Source organism: Uloborus diversus, chromosome 6 (assembly GCF_026930045.1).
Source record: "Uloborus diversus isolate 005 chromosome 6, Udiv.v.3.1, whole genome shotgun sequence".
Classification (NCBI taxonomy): domain Eukaryota; kingdom Metazoa; phylum Arthropoda; class Arachnida; order Araneae; family Uloboridae; genus Uloborus; species Uloborus diversus.
In genome coordinates this window covers 91,667,406-91,687,057 of record NC_072736.1, presented here as the reverse complement: position 1 = coordinate 91,687,057, position 19,652 = coordinate 91,667,406, and the positions used below count along the sequence as shown (strand labels likewise).

Sequence of the window (19,652 nt, the reverse complement as noted above, 5' to 3'; positions counted from 1 at the left end):
TTTTCTTTTCTGTTCAAAAATTTGAAATATCAGAAGCGCTTTTTCTTTTTAGAATAAAACAAATATTTTTTGTGATCTAATATGGCAGAAGTAGAATTATTTCCTCTTTTGCAAAACTAGTTTAAAAACTACATTCATTTTGCCAAAACACTGCTAAATGCATAAAAACAGCACATGGCTTTTCTTCCTTCTCTACTCATTTTAAGGAATGAACTCATTTCTGGCAAGTGCTTCATTTCTGCAGTTGGACTATTTTGTATCAATGGTTCTTTTACATTTTTCACTTTTAGCACCTAATGAAATTATATAGCATTTTAAACTGCATTTATGTCTTTAACTTACAGAAGGATTTAAAGCTATGCACAAAACTCAATGATATATATGTTGTTTAATATTTTGTTTTGAAAATGGTTTTTGTTTTAAATTTTTTAACCTTAGTTATTACTTCTTCAAAAAACGATTTTTTTTAATTTTTATTTTTCAGAACCAGTACCTGGGAAGAATTGCACTCATCTTATTTAAATAAAACATTATCAGAAGTACAGTAACAGTAATATTTCATTTATTAATATTTAAAAGCATTGGGTGTTTATTGTCATTTATTGCATAATTAATTTTTAGTTGCTATTAAAATTATTTTTAGAGATCTTGGTGGTACATTGGACTTTTCGAAGCTTTGAAACCATACTACAAAAGGTATTCTATCTCCCCCAGCCTCTCATAAACTGTGTTGTTATGTTTAAAAAAAAAGAAAAGAATATATTTAATGGTAATTGCTTTAGTCTTTTAGAGGAACAAATTCCCTTTTGGGCTGAAATTAAATCCTTGAGCTTTGACTCGCATGCTTTAGAAGGATGGGCAAGAATTAAAGATAACCTGAAGGAGTTCATCATATGTGTCTGTGATTCAAACCTTCTTAATTCTTTTCAAGGTATGTCTAAAAATCATGGTTTGATGTTTAACATATTTAAATCACCATTCATTAATTCAAAATTATATCACCATTCATTAATTTTAAGTTATACAATGAAAAAAAAATTTAAATCGAAAAAACTGGTTTGTTTGAAAATTTTGAAGGTCTTTTGGGAAAAATCGGCTAGTTTTTTTTTTATTTTATTCAACACCAAAATGATCCCTCAAGTGCGAGTTGGAAAAGCCACAAGGGCAGATTTGACACATAAACCCGGCTATTGCCTTTAAAGACTTGGCGAGACCTTTACTGGACCATGCGATTTCACTGTCTGCTGCATGTGGCAGGACATTCATCTGCAAAGCATGTGAAGGATGATTTCCATTACTCACCTAAACTCGCTAAATTTGACAGCCTTTCTAAAAATTTCTTCAGACATGAAGACCTCTTATTTCAATTGCCGAGACGCAAGAGAAATTATCTATGAATCCAAAAACATGTTTACTATGCTCTTTTGATTGCTACTTATTTAGATCGTTTTCATTATTACACTATTGTATAGTTTCCTGGTAAGAAAAATGAGTTGTTTTAAATTATGATGACTCTCTAAAGCATTTTAACTATTAATGCATAACCTGACATAATGAAATAGATCTTTTATGTAATATAGTATCTTAACATCGTGTATATTATTGTTGAGAATGGTATATTTTACAGGCCTAATTTATGTTTTTCATTTGGAGCAGAATGATTCATTAAAAGCATGTACTACATTTTGAAAGAATAGAAAATTATTCTTTAAAAACTTATTTCTTAATAACTAATAATGATTCAAAGTGATGAAGAACATATATTTGCTAGATTCTTATAATGCCAAAGTGCACATGTAGGATTGCATTACAAATTTGTTCTTTATTACAATGAATTTTTACAGCTGTACAGTTTAAGAAAAGTAATCATTCAGAACATAAAATGAATATTTTTAATTTACTTGTTATTAAAAAACAAACACAAAATCTAGGTGTAAAGTATGGTTGTCTTTAGTTCACTTTGAGGTTAACATTCTCTACAGGAGAACACTTAGCTGTTTTAAAGCGCAGATGTTTTTTGCAGTGATAGCTCCTCTATTTATGCTCATGAGCATTTAATCCCCCCCCCCCCCACACAGCAGAAAACCATGAAATATTTTTTTTAAATTGAGATGAAATTAGACTAAATGTACATCCAGGTTTTTCTTGAACTCCCAAATGAATCCTTCTCCCATTTTTTTTTTTTTTTCAAAGACATTAATACTGCCATGTTAAGCACAAAACTCCTATCGTATCTGCATTTTTAACAAAGTTGAGTTATTGTCATTTGGTGGTTATTTCATGACATATTTTATGAAAATACAATACTCTATAGTCATTTAAGTATGGAAAATATGTTTTTAAATTTTTCTGAAAAAATGCTGAATCAATCAACTACATGGAGGCGTAAAACTTTAATAAGCAATTTCTCAGTTTGAGCTTTGTTGCAGACACCACTTTTATGCTTAGCGCAGCAAAATATATTGCTAAAAATATGTTGCCAAAAACACTTAGAATTTTCTTGATTGTACATGCAAACAAAGAAATGCTCTTGAAAATCAACTTATGACAACTACAGTTGAGGGAAGAGCCACTGCTGAGTTTTCTTATATTCCCAATTTCAAGTGGGTTCTTCAGAAAGAAAGACTGCCATATTTGACTATGCATAAATTCTTTTGATATTTGACACTTTTTAATCATCACAAGTTGTCAAGAAAACTAGCTTCATGTATGATAAATGATTTTGGTTGATGCATCAAATGTTTTAGAGGATGTATACTATCTTATATATTCTGCTTTAATTTTCATGCATAAATGTCGCAATACATTGTTTTTAAGAAGTTTTATGAGCAAAGGAAAACAAATTTCTCTAGCTATGCATTTGGTTAGTTTTTGATTAATCAAATTAAATGTACAAAGCTTTGGTATTTGATGGTTTTTAAATTTAACCTGGAACACATTAATCAATGCAATTTTAAACTTTGTTAAATTATTAGCCTAATGTAAAGTTGTATCTTATAGCATTAATTTTTGTTACGTTTTTCAGATGACTTTAAAATATCCCACGAAATCATTTCTTTTCTATGTGTAAAAAAGATTTTAGACTGCATCAAGAAAATGATATTATTCTTGCCAAAATCTTTGAAAAGGTGCTTAGCATGTCTGGATCAACACATAATGCATTATATGCCTGAAATACAGCCTATTCAAAATTCAGTTCCTCTTCAGGTATCTTGCTAATACCTTTCTGAATCCATATTTTTAATTTTTAGACAATTTGCTAATGCACATTAATGCATTTAATTTATTTTCGAAATGTTACCATTATCATATGCATGCTGATTAATACTTCCTTCGATTTTTATACCCAACTCAAAACAATTCAGTACACTGTAGTTTAATCATAAACAATGACTTCTGTGGGTAATCCTACTTTAATAACAGTTGAAAATAGAACCAATAATGACAATTCATTATTGTAGGTGAAATTATGACTACTAGCACATCAAATGCAAGAAAACAATTTGCTGAAAACAAACTACTACAATAGCATAAGGCAGTTCTTTTTTGTGTTGATTTTCATGGAAACTGAAATAGACTTTATCCCTAAAGTTCATTGTTAGTTCATAATTTTCTACTTCCTATGCATTAATAATCTATCATATCACTTTTACCAGAGACCATGAATCATTAATTAATTCCATTTATTGATTTCATCTCTGTAATCTCTTGAAACACTGAGGTTATAAGAATAGCAGAGATACATGGTTACAATAAAGCCAAATTATTTATAATAAAATAGAAATAGTATTTGTTTTTGTTTTTATTTTTGTACAGTACCAATGAATTGATTAATTTGCTTTGATTTGTCTTTTTGTCTCTTTCCTCGGGCATTGTTTTTCAAGAAATACTCATGAGTTGAAAAATAAAATCATTTGCAACCCTCTCTTCAAAATAAATTAGAAGTTTTTTGGCACATTAAAAGTCAGACTATGATGAGAATGGAGCACTTTGAAATTCTTCATATTTGTTGTTAGCCTCATCAATTTATTTTTCTTTTTTCCATCTGCTTTAGCTTGAACTTGAGCGGCAATATTCTCGGAAGTTCATACCTCAGAAGTGTTAACATTGACGTCAAGAAATATGTAATTTTTAAATATTTCTCTCCCCTGCAAAGTAAACAAGAAGTTCTGTCTAGAACTAGACGAGCCTACTTTCCCGTATACCCATACTACTTTCTAGTACCTGATCAATATTCTCAAAAATAGCTAAAATCGCAAATTTTTTCAAACATATTTTTTTTTAAATATTTTAAGCTGATTTCTAGGAATAAAATATTCCTTACTTTTCTTCAAAAAAACGAACAAATAAAATAGCAGCACCTTTTAAACAAAGCAGCTAATACACTTCTTTCCATTAAAAAAATTTTTTAACAGCTTTCAAAATGAAAAAATAATAATAATAAGTTCATTAAAATAAATACATCATATAAAAATAATCGTTTCTTTTTCCCCTGTTGCCAAAAATAATTTTTTAAACGAATTAATGCACTTACCAAAATAAAAAAAAACAATAAAATGTCAACTTAAAGAAATAATTTTCATTGTCAAAAAAAAAAAAATCGTCTGTGCATATTTTTCGAGTTTATTCACCGAAAACTAAATACCTAAATTAAAACTTTAGCGTGAAAATAAAAACAAATCATATCAACAATAATTATTTCACAGTTAAAACCACAGCAGCGGAGTCGGAGTCGAATATCCAAGAATCGGAGTCAGTCATTTGTCCTCCGTGTATAAATGTTTGCCAAAGCTACGAAGTCAGAGTCGAAGTCGGGGAGTCGGAGTCCGATTAATTGTCGGGAACAGGAGTCAGAGTCGGTGTCAGGTGCCCCTAAATTCTCGGAGTCGGGAGTAGGTCGTCAAGAGCTATTTCCAACAAAGTTTGTTTGAAGTAAATCCGCCTTTAAGTTCGGAATCTATATTGACTTTCAGTTTCCCCTTAGGCGCTAATGTTAAGAGATTTGAACTGTTCAAAATTGAACGAAAACTTGTTCAAATCAAAAAGATATTTTCGATACATGTTTCTTATCAAAAGTTTTTCCCTACAAAGTTTGTTTGAAGCCACTTCGCTTCTAAGTTCAAGATTTATTTTTGATTTGAATTTTCCCGTAGGCGCTAATGTTATGTTTTTTTGAACTGTTCAAAATTGAACGAAAAATTGTTCAAATCAAAAAATGAATTATGGGAACGAGATGTCCTTGCTGAGATCTTTCTAACAAAAAAAAAAAATTGTTCGAATCGGACTATTCATTCAAAAGTTATTAGGGGGGGGACAGACAGACAGACCGACAGACAGACCGACAGACAGACAGACCGACAGACAGACCGACAGACAGACAGACCGACAGACATTTTTCCCCATCTCAATACCCTACTTTCCAATTTTTAATTTTTCAATATTTATCTAACTATTTTATTTATTTTTGACTTTTTTTTGTTTTTCGGGATATTTTTAAGATGTATTAAGCCTTCTTTCATGCTTTTTTCTTCTTTCTCTGATTTTTACTGGGAAAGTAGGCTAAAAACTGAGCCATCAACATTTGTTCTCTGAATTTGACTCATCACTAACTTTCAATTGACTTTGAAAGGTCAAAGAAATATGATGAGCTAGAATTCATCAAAAAATTTATGAATCACTAAGTATTGCTCGCTTTAAGAAGTAGGCTGTGGGACGAAGGCATAAAAGATGCTTAAAAACATGGTTTGGTTTGCCAACTTCGGGGACTACAAAAAGTGATATTTTTCTGAATCCTTAGTGTCTACAGATGAAACACAATGTCTTGTAAACGATTTTTAGATTTATCAAATGCAGATGATTTGGCAGAAGTGAGAGATATATTAGCCTGTGATTCTTTGTCAGAGTTATCGGAACAAGATTCAGATGACGATTCAGATTACCAGCCCCCAAGGGATGCAGAATTGCAGTTCTCAGACGATGATAATAGTACAGGTAAATAATTATGAAATTTTGCTCTTCAGCGATTTTTGTGTGCTATGCTTATTTTTTACAAAATATTGAGAGCCTGTATTTATTTATTGTTTTTTTTAATTTTAGAGGAAGAAACGGAAAATGTTTTGCCAAACTCAGCTACAGATGATCCAGTAGCATCTACATCTCGAGTACTGAAAGAGAACAGAAAAAAAGATGAGAGGGATGACTCTAAATGGAGCACAAATGATATTCTGCCACAACAACCAGTTTTTGAGAAAGAATCTAAAGGGACTGCAGCAGTAGATAAAGATTCTACAGAACTAGAGTTTTTCAACATATTTTTTGATGATACGCTTATACGAAAAATCAAAACCGAAACAAACAGGTATGCTGGTTCCACCATTGAAAACTTGAAACGGCAAAATAAATTGAAGAAGTCCTCAATGTGGGGTAAATGGGTTGCTGTAAAACTGCAAGAAATGTACTTCTTTTTAGCAATTGTTCTGCATATGTGTGTAGTGAAAAAACCTTCTATATCAGACCATTGGTCAACTGATGTTTTCCTTCAAAGTTCATTTGCGCCGAAGCTGATGAGTTGTGACAGATTTCGTTCCATATTTTTCATGCTTCATGTAAACGATAACTCAACATATATTAGAAGAGGTGAACCTAATCATGATCCCTTGCATAAAATAAGACCAATTTATGATTTTATTCGAAAAAAATGCATTGAATCCTTTTATCCTAATCAAAATCTGACAGTCGATGAAGGCATGTGTCCTTTTCGAGGTCGAGTTTCCTTTCGTGTTTACATGAAGAATAAACCTAATAAGTATGGACTCAAATTTTATGTATTGAGCGATACAGAAAGTGGATATATACAGAACATTGAACTATATACAGGTAAACACGGTGACATTGATAACAGTATCAACTCTCTTATGCTGCGTCTGTGTGAAATGTATCTTGACACAGGGCATACCATATTCATGGACAGATTTTACTCGAGTCCTAATCTTTTTGATATTTTGTGGTCTAAAAACACTTTAGCAGTAGGAACAGTTATGAAAAATCGAAAGGAATTACCAGAAGCAGTAAAAAAACCCAGCCTAAAAAAAGGTGACATGATCTTTCGACGCAGAGAACATTTACTTGCAATAAAATGGAAAGATACAAGAGATGTATATATTTTATCGACAAAACACAAAGCAACTAGATCAGATGTTACCGTAAAATCTAAAGTTGGCCCAATAGAAAAGAGCAAGCCTGATGCTGTTTTGGAATGCAATGTAAACAAAACAGGAGTAGATCAAGGGGATCAAATGCTGTCATATTATCCTTTCAAAAGAAGAACGTTGAAATGGTGGAAAAAGGTTTTTTTTTTCATCTGATAATGATGTCTATCACGAATTCCTTCATTTTATATAGATAAGTGAAGTGTGAAAATGATGAAAATTAACAACTGAGCAAATATATAAGAGACATTGCTTTACAGTTGGTTGAAAAAGCAGGCTCAATAATGAATGAAAGCCAACCTGCAACACCAGTTGACAGACTTTTTGCGAGACATTTTCCAAAGCAAATACTGCCAACAGCAAAAAAAGGTAAACCTACGAGAATTTGCAAAGCTTGCAGCAATAAATCAAAAGTACAAACTGGAAAAAGAATAAGGAAAGAAACTCGAACTTATTGTGAACCTTGTGGTATTGCTCTTTGTGCTAACCCGTGCTTTGAAATGTATCATACTAAAGCAAATTTTACCAAATAATGTTTTTTCGCAAATAAAACCTTTTCTTAGATATTTGTTCAAGATTTAGGTAAGCTTTTAATTAAGTCTATGCAAACTTTTATGGTTAAAAATGATGTTTTCCTATGTGGAACTTTTTTTTAAAGTTTCAAACATGGTTTTTTCGATAATTTCTTATTAATAATTGATTGTCATTTCATTCAAATAGTTCCTTTATTATGAAAGAAAACATCTGGAAGTATGTAATAAAAAAAAATTACTTAAATACACATCTTCCAGGTATTTTTAAAAAAATCAAGCAAAACGCAAAAAAAAAAAACCAGTTCGGAGGGAGATACGCGGTCGAAATAGCTCAGACCTGAAAGTGTTTTAAAAAAAGTTTGTTTGAATCTAACGATTGGTTAAAAAGTTTTTTTTTTTTTGGGAGGTGGGGAGCACATAGGTCGACCAACAGACACATATTTTCCCCATCTCAAACCCCTACTTTCTAATTTGATATTTATTTAATTATTTTATCTATTTTTTGACTTTTTTTGAGCAATCACGATTACTTATTGTTCTCATTTGACTGTTTTGATGTCCTAGGATTTTATTCACCCCCCCCCCCCCCCCCCCCCCCGCCTCCCTCTGCAGCACCACCGTCGGCCGGCCTCACGATGCTGCTCCTCTAGCAAAAACCCTCTTCAGGTTGCGTCCGTATCCTACACATACGAGCATACGCACAAACACCTACACACACATACACCTACAGCTACACATACAAACACATACACACACACCTACACATATACACAATTACCCAAATTCTCATGCCTGAACACAGACACAAGCACACATGCTTACCTACACATACCCACCCCCACACACAGACACACATACACACAACTACCCCCCTACACACACAACTACCCTCATACATACACAAACACACATGCCTACACACATACACATACCCCCCCCACATACAAACAAACATATTCCCCCACACACACATACACACACGCCTACATACACACACACACACACTCGGGATTGCAAAAAACATAATTTGAATTCAAGATGTCTAAATTCAAATTAATTTTTTTTTTATACTAAGCAATATTTTTACGATACATTAACCTTAGCCCATTAATCCACCTTACCTTTCATGTCCTTATTTATTTTATTTTACTTTGACGAGAAAGTAGGCTAAAAATGAACTCAAAATATCGTCTGTAATCAAAAAGCAATATTATTAAAAAAGGAAAAGATAAAACATCGTGATATGAAAGTGAAATATACCTTTTAATTTTTAATTTATCGTCTACTAATGTTTAATTTTATAATGTTTTTTAAACATGTATTGGCATCTGTTAGAGTTGTTTATGTTCTAAAGATTTTGTAGGTCAATTATTGCTATTCGGTGATTCATTAATATATTTTTTGTGAAGTAAAGTGCCTTCTAATTTTTGTACTTAACAATGTCTGTGCGCTGGCTCTAGTGTAATAAACGAATTCTTGAGATTAAGATCATTCAGAGCTGCGGATTGATACAATTTTTGATTTCCGTTTAGTTACAAAATTACTAAGCAAAAGTAAGTAATTTAAAACGTTTTAATATATTTTGCAACGAAAAATTGAGTAAAACAGTAAAATTTTGGTTGAAAAACTGTTTATTAAATTTTAAATTATAAATATTGTGTTTAATAGCGCCATCTAGAGACAAATTTTTTTGTGTAAGTGCTAACAGTCCACGGAACATAGTTCCTATTTCAATTAATTATTAAAACTTAATGAGACAGTTCCAGCGTGTGAACATTGAATTTTTCTATTGAGTTCATCATTAATAATAGATTCAAGCAAGTTCACGTAGTCCCCAAGATTGGTAAACAAACTTGAACGATATTTGCGCTTGGCCCATAGACTAAAAGGTTTGTTCTTTAAAATTGAGATAAGGTAAACACACTGTAGCGGCCAGTGCTTCTATAGTGGCCACTTCAAAGTTTAAAACGCACTAGTAGTGGCCACAGTGAGATATATTTTTAAAAACTGTGGGTCTACAATTTTAATTACCTCTGTTGAAACTCATTGAACATTTTATAGTCCAACTCTTCCTCAATTGTCCCATTTTTAAAAAATGTCAGAGTTTCAATTTGTTAAATTTTTTATCCATTTTTTTTCCTAATCCTCAAATTTGATCCATTAGTGGCCACTCCAAAATCTGAAAAATTCAGTTGCGGCCATCTGACATTCTCCGATCTAAAGAATTTATATTATTTATTTAAAATCCAAATAACTGATTATTAAAATTGATTCAATATGATAGTTAGGTTAAGTACCAATATATTAATCACATTAGTATTGTCCATTTCTTTCTTCAAGGTATATAGGTACCTTGAAGTAGCCACTACATATTTATGCATGTAGGACATCCCCCCATCTCGCCGGGGAGCAGAAGAGAAAAGGAAAATTCAAATTTTTAAACTTTTGTCCCTGAGCCTTTTTTTTCCCCCTTTTTTTGTATTAATGGCATTATGACCAAAAATCCCCCCCCCCCCCTTTCATGAAATTTGCCCTCACTCATTCATGCGTTAAATTATTATTTTTTTATTCATTTATGTGCTATATTTGCATCTTTTGTATTTTTTCGGCTTATGCAAAAGTCACTTCATGTAACATTGATTTTAGAAAACAATCCTGGAATTCACAAGAAATGTTAATCCTCACATAACATATTACTTCTTCTCTTCGTAATTTCTAAATTATTTCCCTGGCGTTATTTATTGTTCTTTCACAATCAATAGCAAGATCATTTTATTTCGAGACAGAATGGCAGGACAGCATTTGAAACCTTCAAAGAAAAAAATATTTATATCAGTATTTTTTAAACAGTTGAGTAGATTTTGGTTTTGGCTTGCATTATTAACTTGCATTACGCTATTATTTGGTTTGCATTATGCCCGTAGGGGCAGGGTTGACAAAAACCCGTTTTTTTTTTTTTAAATCCCATGGACCCAGGGTTTTTTGGGTTTTTTAAATGAAACCCAAAAAAAACCCAACTAAAGCTGGGTTTTAAAAAAGAAATATGGGTTTTCTTAAATCTTTTTTTAGGGAAAATGTGTGGTACTTGTATCATATTGTAGCGTAAGTATATGAACAAAGCGCAAAAATTGTCTTGGGGTAAAAAAAGCTGGAAAACTAGTTAAAATTCAGTGTTTTCTGAAGAAAATTATAAAACACGACAAAACCCAAGAGTTATGAAGTTTCAGATTTTTTAGTTTCCATGATTACCAACAGTTGAGGCAAAGTTACTTCTCAAGTCTATTGTTCGTTTTTAAATACTTTTTTTTTTTTTTGCATTTTACTTTATTGTATTTCATTTTGTTATGCAAAACTACTGTAGAACCTCAAGTAGTTTAAATCTCTTTTTACTGAATTCCAGCTTAATCAAGACATTTCTTTGAACTTTATGTTACCTGTTTTTCTATTTATGTGTACAGAGTAAGAAATATTAAGCTTTTTCGTAAGATAATGAAAATACTGTACATCCTATTCTGTTTTCTGTCCGACCGTTTGAAAACCCTGTTAATTTCTGAAAAATATACCTTGTTTATTCGAAATTAGTGCATGTTGGTTTGCAGAAAATAATTCACATGAAAGCCTTTTAGCGAGAGTAGTTTCCTCTGTACAATCTACAAATATTGAGAAAATCAGATGTGACAGGACTTAGTCAAGATAATTTGAGATATTTATTGACCAGTTAAAGAAAAAAGTTAAATATATTTATTAAAATCTTTGAAGTATTTTTTTTAATGCCCTTAAGAGTTAAGAAATACTATTAAAGTTCAAAATTCATTTTTTATGTCCTCTGTCTCTGGTGAAGAACAAATTAAAAATAAGTTTAAATTGTGAAAGTATTTAAATTAATTATTTTTTTTAATTATTTTTTTTCGTTAAAAACTTCTCAGAAAATTTTAAAAAACCCAAAAGTGGGCTAAATAATGGGTTTTTTCCAAAAAACCCATTGGGTCCAACCCAATTGGGTCCAATCCGGCCAACCCAGCGGTGGGGGGGGGGGGGAGAAGTATAAACAAAAAATAAAGAATGCTGGATAAACCACCCTGGTGGAACATGTATTCTATAATCGAAAAAGAAGAAATGAAAATACCTCAAATGTTAGTTTGGTCATTTAATTAAGTTCTCTGCATACCTGTTACTTTTTTTGGGGGGGGGGGGAGCGCTGTATAAGATGGATAACGAATTTAATTTGATATTTTTTTCTGCACATAATAACATAAAAGCGGGGGAGAATGGTTTGGAAGTTGAGAATGATACAAACCCCAGTTTTGACGTAATAAGCATTCGTAGTGAACTCCGGGCTAGCCCAGTTTCAATAGGAACTGTTGTGCAATCTTCTCTGGTAATGAGAGAGTTGTTATCAGTAGTGTAACTAGGGGTTGGTAGGAGTGGCTCTCGTCAGGGGAATGGCATTTTGACTGATTTAAAAAAAAAAATTTTGTTAAAGGGGTTTTTTTTTTTTTTTGATCACAGAATTTGAAAAAGCTTTAATTTTTTTAAAAAAAACTTGCAAGAAAAATAGTTAGAAAGTGTGCGTATATATATATATATATATATATATATATACACACACATACATAACATCTACTGAGAAGAAACATTGGGCATCATTGAAAACAATTCTAAAAAAGAAAAGAAAAAAAAAATTACAATGCTGCCTCCCTATCAATCAAAATGTTCCAAAAAAAATTTTTTTTTGGATGACCTCCAATGACTTTCCATGTGAGCAACCCGGGGAGGGGGGGGGCGCAATTTTTTTAGTTCACCAGGGGCGCTAGACCCCACAGTTACGCTACTGGTTGTTATCACTGTCAAAATGGCCTGCCAGACACATAACCTGGTGATTGTGAATTCATTTGTGGCAAGCAACTGGTGCTACGTTTTTATGGGTAGCTCGAAATTTATGTTGATGGACTTTTAGTGCAGAAGGAATCATAATTTCATATGTACCTTTCGTTTTTATATTACATAAAGAAAGTTACCTCTAATTTTCATTCAAAAATAAAATATTTTGATGTTGCTACAGTTACTAATGAGTAAAGTTTACAATTTGGAAGGTGAGTATTGTACAGTAATAAGTCGAAATTTTGGAGGGTGAGTTGGGTTATCATGGGAAAAAGTACCCAGGAAAAATCACGGGTGTAGATGCAAATGAGTTTGTAGTTTCAACAATGTTGAAGCGAGGTAAGTTTTGTCAGTGGCCTGAAAAAGATGATAAGATTTGGTATCCATCTTCAAAAAGTGGGAAGAAAATAAAGCCTTTGTTATATCTCGATTTTATGATGTGCTTGATTCTCCAAAGTTCAAATTTCAGCATAACTTACATCTACAACTCTTCTGTTAAAAGATAAGATAGGTAGAGTATAGTATAAACCACCAAAACCTATATGAAAACGTTGAAACATGTGCTGTACCATTCTCACCCGCAATGAGAGGAGAATAGTATGAAGAAAAGAAGGGGTGTGGGTTAGGGTGCATCATACGCCCCGTCAATTTTTTTTTCGATTACAAATGCTTTGTCCCTAAGCTATTTTTATTCTGCATACAAAATTAATAATTTGTGTGAAATTTTTCCCACTTTGAACAATATTTATGTGTGCCACCTGACAATTGAAAGTTACGAAAACTCAGAAAATTAAGCAATTTTTTATATTTATTTAATTACTGAGAGAATTATTTGATTTACTGAAGCAAATTTATAGTATATTTCGTAATATTACTTTGATAAATATTAAAGTTCGGTTTAAAAGTTAGTTTTTAATCAATTTTTCTCTTTTTGCGAAGATTTGAGAGTTGTTTTCGATCATGCTCAACTGCTTGTAATACATTCTGGTAATGATCTTCTGTTTTGGCTGATATTAAAAAGTCATTGATCAGCTTTATTCCTCGCTCAGCACAATCGTTTACTACACTGATTCCTTTCAAATTAGTCTTTGAAGTCTGATAGGAAATACAATTTGACCACTGTTTATCATCTTCCACCATGAATTCTGAATCTAACTTCAAAATTAAAAATAAAAACCAGGAATCAATGCCAACAAAATCAGACAGTGTTGATGATAAATGAATTTGTGTTGGAAACTGGTTTTCCAAAACCCATACCAAATCTGTGTGTTGGATTAGAAAGATTAGCTTTTCTAATACTAACATACTGTCAGCAAGATCACGTCGGTCTGCTTCAGGCAATTTATCACTCCATAGTGCTAGAGGTAGTTTCTTCTGTCAGATACCAAAGGTGATTTTTAAAAGCATTAATTGGACTTCCAGAAATTTTTGAATTAATAATACTGTATTTTATAAGTAAATGAAAGAATTGCAAGTCATTCCATGGTGCATAAAAGACAGAAGTGCATGTCATCCACCATGAACTATGTACCAAAGTGACGAAATTAACAAAGGTTCTAAATTTTAAAACTTTTTGATGTGTAGTTATTGTTGCAGTTGGTAGTTCTTGGATTTGATGTTGAAATAAGCAAATTTTGATTGAATAAATTAATTTTTCCATCCATCGTGCTTTGTGTAAAGCTCCTTGGCGTTTAAAGTTGGCTGCAGTTATCTCATTTGGATCGTTTACTGAGAATAAAAGCCAAAGTTGAACAAATTCTAAGTAATCACCTCTGCAAAACAACATTTGATTTAGCTAATTTGATAACATTGTTTTTGCACTCGTCAATTAATCTCTTTGCGGACTCACTGAATGAACTGTCATCAAATTTGGATAAATTTATATATTAGCGGTATATCTTTCTTCCACAAACTGCAGTAATGTATAATGTTTGTCAAATCTTTTAAACACAAATATGTCTGGTGACTTCGATGCTTCAATTTTTAAATTGTCAAACACATGTGACAATATAATTTCTCCAATGTGGTACGCAAGCTGATCACAGGAGCGCTTTACCCAAACGCTCTTAAATAGCTACACATGCTGCAGTTATATGTCCTGTATTAGAAGCAGTTGTGTCAAATGACACATTAACTATTGAGTCAGAACAGTTCCATGAATTTAGCAAATTAGTTGTTAAATTAGCAATGATATCGCCGTTATTTATTATTTTTTTTGTCCCTGGTGGATATGCTGGTACAACAAGAAGCTTAACTTCATACGAATTACCCACTAGAACTGCAAGCTTTTCTTCTGCAATATTTTGATTTGTTAAAGTTGGTAAGAGTTTAGAATGCCAGTGGAAAGTTGCCAAATCATAAGCATTAAATTGATCTTTACAAGCTTTGGCAATGTCTCTGACACTTGATCGTCTTGCTCTGTCTGTTGCATATGATGCTGAAATTTTGGATGAATCACCACCAATTTCTGCTATTAAAGCTTTAGTGTATGAAGCTTGCTGTGCTGGTGTCATTTTTAAACGTGTTGCTAATAATATAACATCAGGTCGTTTTATAATATCATGTGGAATAAAAGCATATGTACCAGTTTGTACTGTACGAGGATGATTTCTGGTATGAGCATTTTAAATCTAATCTCTCGGATCTGTCTCATCACTTGCCTCACTTACATCACTATTTTCATCTCTTTCAATTTCATCAATAATAGCTGAATTAAAACTTGTATTAATGTTGCTTGTTTCCTTGACTATTTTTTCATAAAATGCTGCTTTTGATATTTCACGCATTTCCCGACGCTCACGCATTTCCCGACGCTCAATTTTTTGCTGTAATATTTTATCATGTGAACATAAGGTTGCTAGACGATCACTTTTCATAGATTGAAGAAAAGCTAAATCTTCTGAATTTTTTATAAGGCATTCTACAATTTTAAGTCATAACGAAAATGTTTTAGATAATTCTTCTTCCATTTTCTTTACTTTATTAATAGAATTCGTTGTATTTCTTCTTTGAAGAGGAATTGCTTTTCATTTTGTGTTGTCTTCATGAAGTTTTAGTATTTTCTCACAGGATTTACGTTCAGTAATCTTTGGAATGTTTGCTTTTGCATAGAAATCAGATATTTTTGACAAGACAAGTTTTGAAGACTCCCATTTGGTAAGATTCCGATCGGCACCTTTCTCAATATGATACATCAAGCAACGAAGCACTTGCAAGCTAGTGGGTAAACATGAACCCTTAAATTCTGAGTCCTCTTGAGTTATTCCACTTCTAAGTTCAAATACCGTTAAAGATTGTCTGGTTTTGACTTTTACCTTTTGTACAGATGAACAAGGCTTTGTTTGAGGAGAAAATGTCACTAATTCAACAGCAGCTGATTCACTCATGTTTATTAAAAGTTTTCAAAATATGTTACTTTCAAAAATTCATGCACCTTATGAACTAAAATAGAATATATTAACTTATTTAAGTAATTTACAACACATATGCATAGAATAACAAGAAGAAAACTTAAAGAACTAGCATTAGTAGTTGTATGGTAGAAGAAAACGGTAGAAAGTTGAAAACAAATAGTGAACCTGAACTGTTACAGTTACAAAATATGTTATGGAAAGTTACTGAAAACATGGTAACAATTAAAATTGACACAGGTACAATGTAAATTAAATAATTTAAAAATTATTTACCAGTATTGCACTTTGAGTCACTTTTTATTGTTATAATTGTTCATTTACCTTAAAAAAGAAACTTCTTGCTTGAGGTGGGATACCTAAATTAATTTTGATTTTCATAAAAATTCACAGGAATACTATCTAGTGGTATGAGAACATTTTTAAATTAGGGACAAAACAATTTTAGAATAGTTGGGCAAATGATGCACCCTAGTGTGGGTAAAGTTCCAAATTATTTCAGGGTCGGAATCGAAAGTCAAGGACCTAAACTATTATAATAATGCAACTTCTCATTTTTATTTGAATGTATGTTGATTAATTAGTCAGAAATGTACTAAAATTCTACCATAGTCACCCGTTTCTATGGTACTCTTAGTATGAAAACATTACTTGATGAAAACATTACATGGAGCATATGCGAGAGTCTCAAACATTTTGATGTTTAGTTCCATTACCATTGGAGTCTGAGGAAGAGTTATCACTCTAAAGTAGTGTAGAATCACAAAAATGCATAGATCACGCAGTTGTTTGTTGCTATAATTTTCACATGACATAGACTACTATTTACTTCAAGCTTTATCGTCAAAAAAGACAAAGAATGACTAGCACTCCCAAAAAACCACAGGATGTATGAAAGATTAATTACTTTAGAAAATTTTCATGGATGAAAGTTTGGCAGTGTGAGGTTTACACAAAAAAAAAAAAAAAAAAAATCAACAGAATTTAACCATGCTACTTAATTTGCACTATATGTAAATAAGGAATTTATGAAATTTGTGTAGAAAATTTCATTTGTAGTAACTGAACTTAAAAATATTTATTTTTGTTAAAAATTATCTTTTGAGTAAAAATTAGAGTAAGTGCGTTCATTGAAAAAAAAAAACGCTTCTATTATTTTTAATAGATGCTTTTATTTTTGAATATACCTATTTTACTCTGCACTTACAGCAAAATTACAAGAAAATTCTTCAGCAATCAAACGATTAATGTGTGCGCAGTATATCCTTATGAAACAGCTAGGCTCATAGTCCTTTTTAAGAAGATTTAACCTAGAGATCTTTCTCATTTTACTGGAAGAAAAAAGTTCATTTAGTTAATCTGAGACAGTTCCCTGAAAGGTATTTTAACGATCATTCTTTAATTGACTTCTGATTTAGTGATAGTGATAAATACACTCAAGAGCCATTACATTATGACCACCCTGCTAATAACATGTAAGACCATCTTTAGCCCTCAAAACTGCTAGCACCCGCTGTGGCATTGATTTAAAAGGTGCTGATAGGTAGTCTGAGGTATCTGGTACCGAGGGCTCACCAACTGCAATTTCCTCACGTTACGAGGGGGTAGCAGGGCAGCACGAATTTGGTTTTCCAAGTAGGACCATAGATGCTCTATTTGATTAATGTCAGGTGAGTTTAGGGACCAAGGCATGACTTGAAAGTCACTGGAATGTTCTTCGAACCAATCCATGATGATTTGACCCTTATGAGGTGGTGCATTATCCTGTTGGTAAACACCATCACCCACAGGAAAAACTTGCCATGAATGGGTGAACCTGGTCTACAACTATGTTCAAGTAGTTCACAGACGTCAAGGATTGTTCTACGGGGATTATGGGACCTAATGTGCTCCATAAAAACATTGCCCACACCATAATACCCCCGCCACCGGCTTGTATCCGTCCAACTTTGCATCCCGCAGCGAGGGATTCCTATGGAAATCGGTATATTCTCACACGCCTGTCGAGATAATGAACCAAAAAACGTGATTCGTCGGACCATGCAACCTTCTTCCATTTCTCTAGTGTCCAATTCCGATGTTTCTTGGTCCATTGTAGCCGCATCTGGCGATGACGTTTCGTCAGTGCAGGAACATGCTTTGGCCTCCAGGTGCGTAGGCCCATACGCAGCAATGTATGCTGCACAGTGTGTTGAGAAACACTGTCCGGGTCACCTCTGTTGTAGCTGGTGGTGATTTCGGCTGTTGTAGCTCTTCGGTCACGGCGAACAATGTGTAGCAATCTCCGCTCTCCTCTGAAATCAATGCACCGTGGACGACACACTGTTGGCTGGCAACTTGCAGGTTCGCCATCACTGCACCATTTTTGATACGTGCTCACTACAACTGCACGTGAACATGCCACTATACGTGCCGTTTCTGAAATTGATGTTCCCAGTCGCCGAGCCATAACGATTTGACCTTTATCGAAGTATGATAAATCAGCTGCTTTTCCCATTATGTTGCTAATCGTACTATGTTTAGAAAGACAATGCATGCCCGCTTTATAAACTCCAATATCAGCCGCACACGCACAGTGGTTCTGCTCCTGGGCGAGCCCATTGCTATAGATAGAGGATGGTCATAATGTAATGGCTCTTCGGTGTCAGAAAAATTTCCTGTGTCAGAAAAATTTTAGCCAAATTTTTTTTTTTTTTGAGCCTCTTTTTCTACAAATATCCCATTTTCAAAAATTTTTAAAACTTGATTGAAGCTTAACAAAGAATAATCACTGGGTTTGTTTTTTGATAAATTTATTTTGCATTCATTTTTTTAGCAATAATTTTAAAAAGTTCATAGCAATATTTATAAATCTATGTTTTGCAATTATATTTTCGTCCCTGTTAAAACTATGGAGCAGCATTATACGAAAAAATCTCCCAAATTTTATTTGGGAGTCTATGAGTGTGTTCTTTTTGTGTGTGTGTGTGTGCGTTTTTGTTGTTTTTTGCTTGTAACCTAGTATTCAAGGGGTTCGCCAACTTCTTTAGGAGTTTGAAAGGGCTTTGCAAGGGGGAAAAGGTTGGGAATCGCTGCCCAATGGGAACAGCCCTGTTTATGGTTAAATTAGATCTTGTTATAAGCAAGTTTGACTGTATTGATTTTTTTTCTTATATTTCAACAGATACTAATTTCAAATGTTATTACTTGCTTGATGGAGAACTCCTTTATCGATATTGCTTCAAAAACCATTCAAGATATGCCTTTCATCACTGCAAATGCTCTGAAATTGTTGAAGGACGATTTTTTCTTCATGAGTGATCACAAAACAAAGCGAATAAAATCTCTGCTGAAACTCATTCACGAAGAATTTGACGATTTAAGGTTAGTCTGATGAAAGCAATGAAACTCTTTGTATATTGACCCCTAGATGCTGTAACTAAACTGTTTGGTATGTGCTTGCAATTCTGTCTTAGCTCAGTCTATTTAAAGCTTTGAAATTTCTTCTATCATGTATACAGTAGGACTTAGATCTGAGGTTACCCCTTGAGACTTCATGAAAGCGACCTTATGAGTGAGTAATCTTATAACCGATTCATACACATGTCTCAGTAAATACAGTCAAATCTCGATAACTCGAA

General features: G+C 32.7%; 1 protein-coding gene across 1 annotated transcript in view; it reads left to right on the top strand.

The window, feature by feature from the left end:
- Positions 1–19,652, top strand: part of LOC129224865 (uncharacterized) — a 77,456-nt gene that overhangs the window by 30,947 nt on the left and 26,857 nt on the right. Inside the window, exons 10-13 of the mRNA XM_054859412.1 lie at positions 485–539; positions 715–931; positions 3,026–3,207; positions 19,196–19,395. Coding sequence (XP_054715387.1) covers positions 485–539; positions 715–931; positions 3,026–3,207; positions 19,196–19,395 — 654 coding nt within the window. The remainder of the gene's footprint in view (positions 1–484; positions 540–714; positions 932–3,025; positions 3,208–19,195; positions 19,396–19,652) is intronic.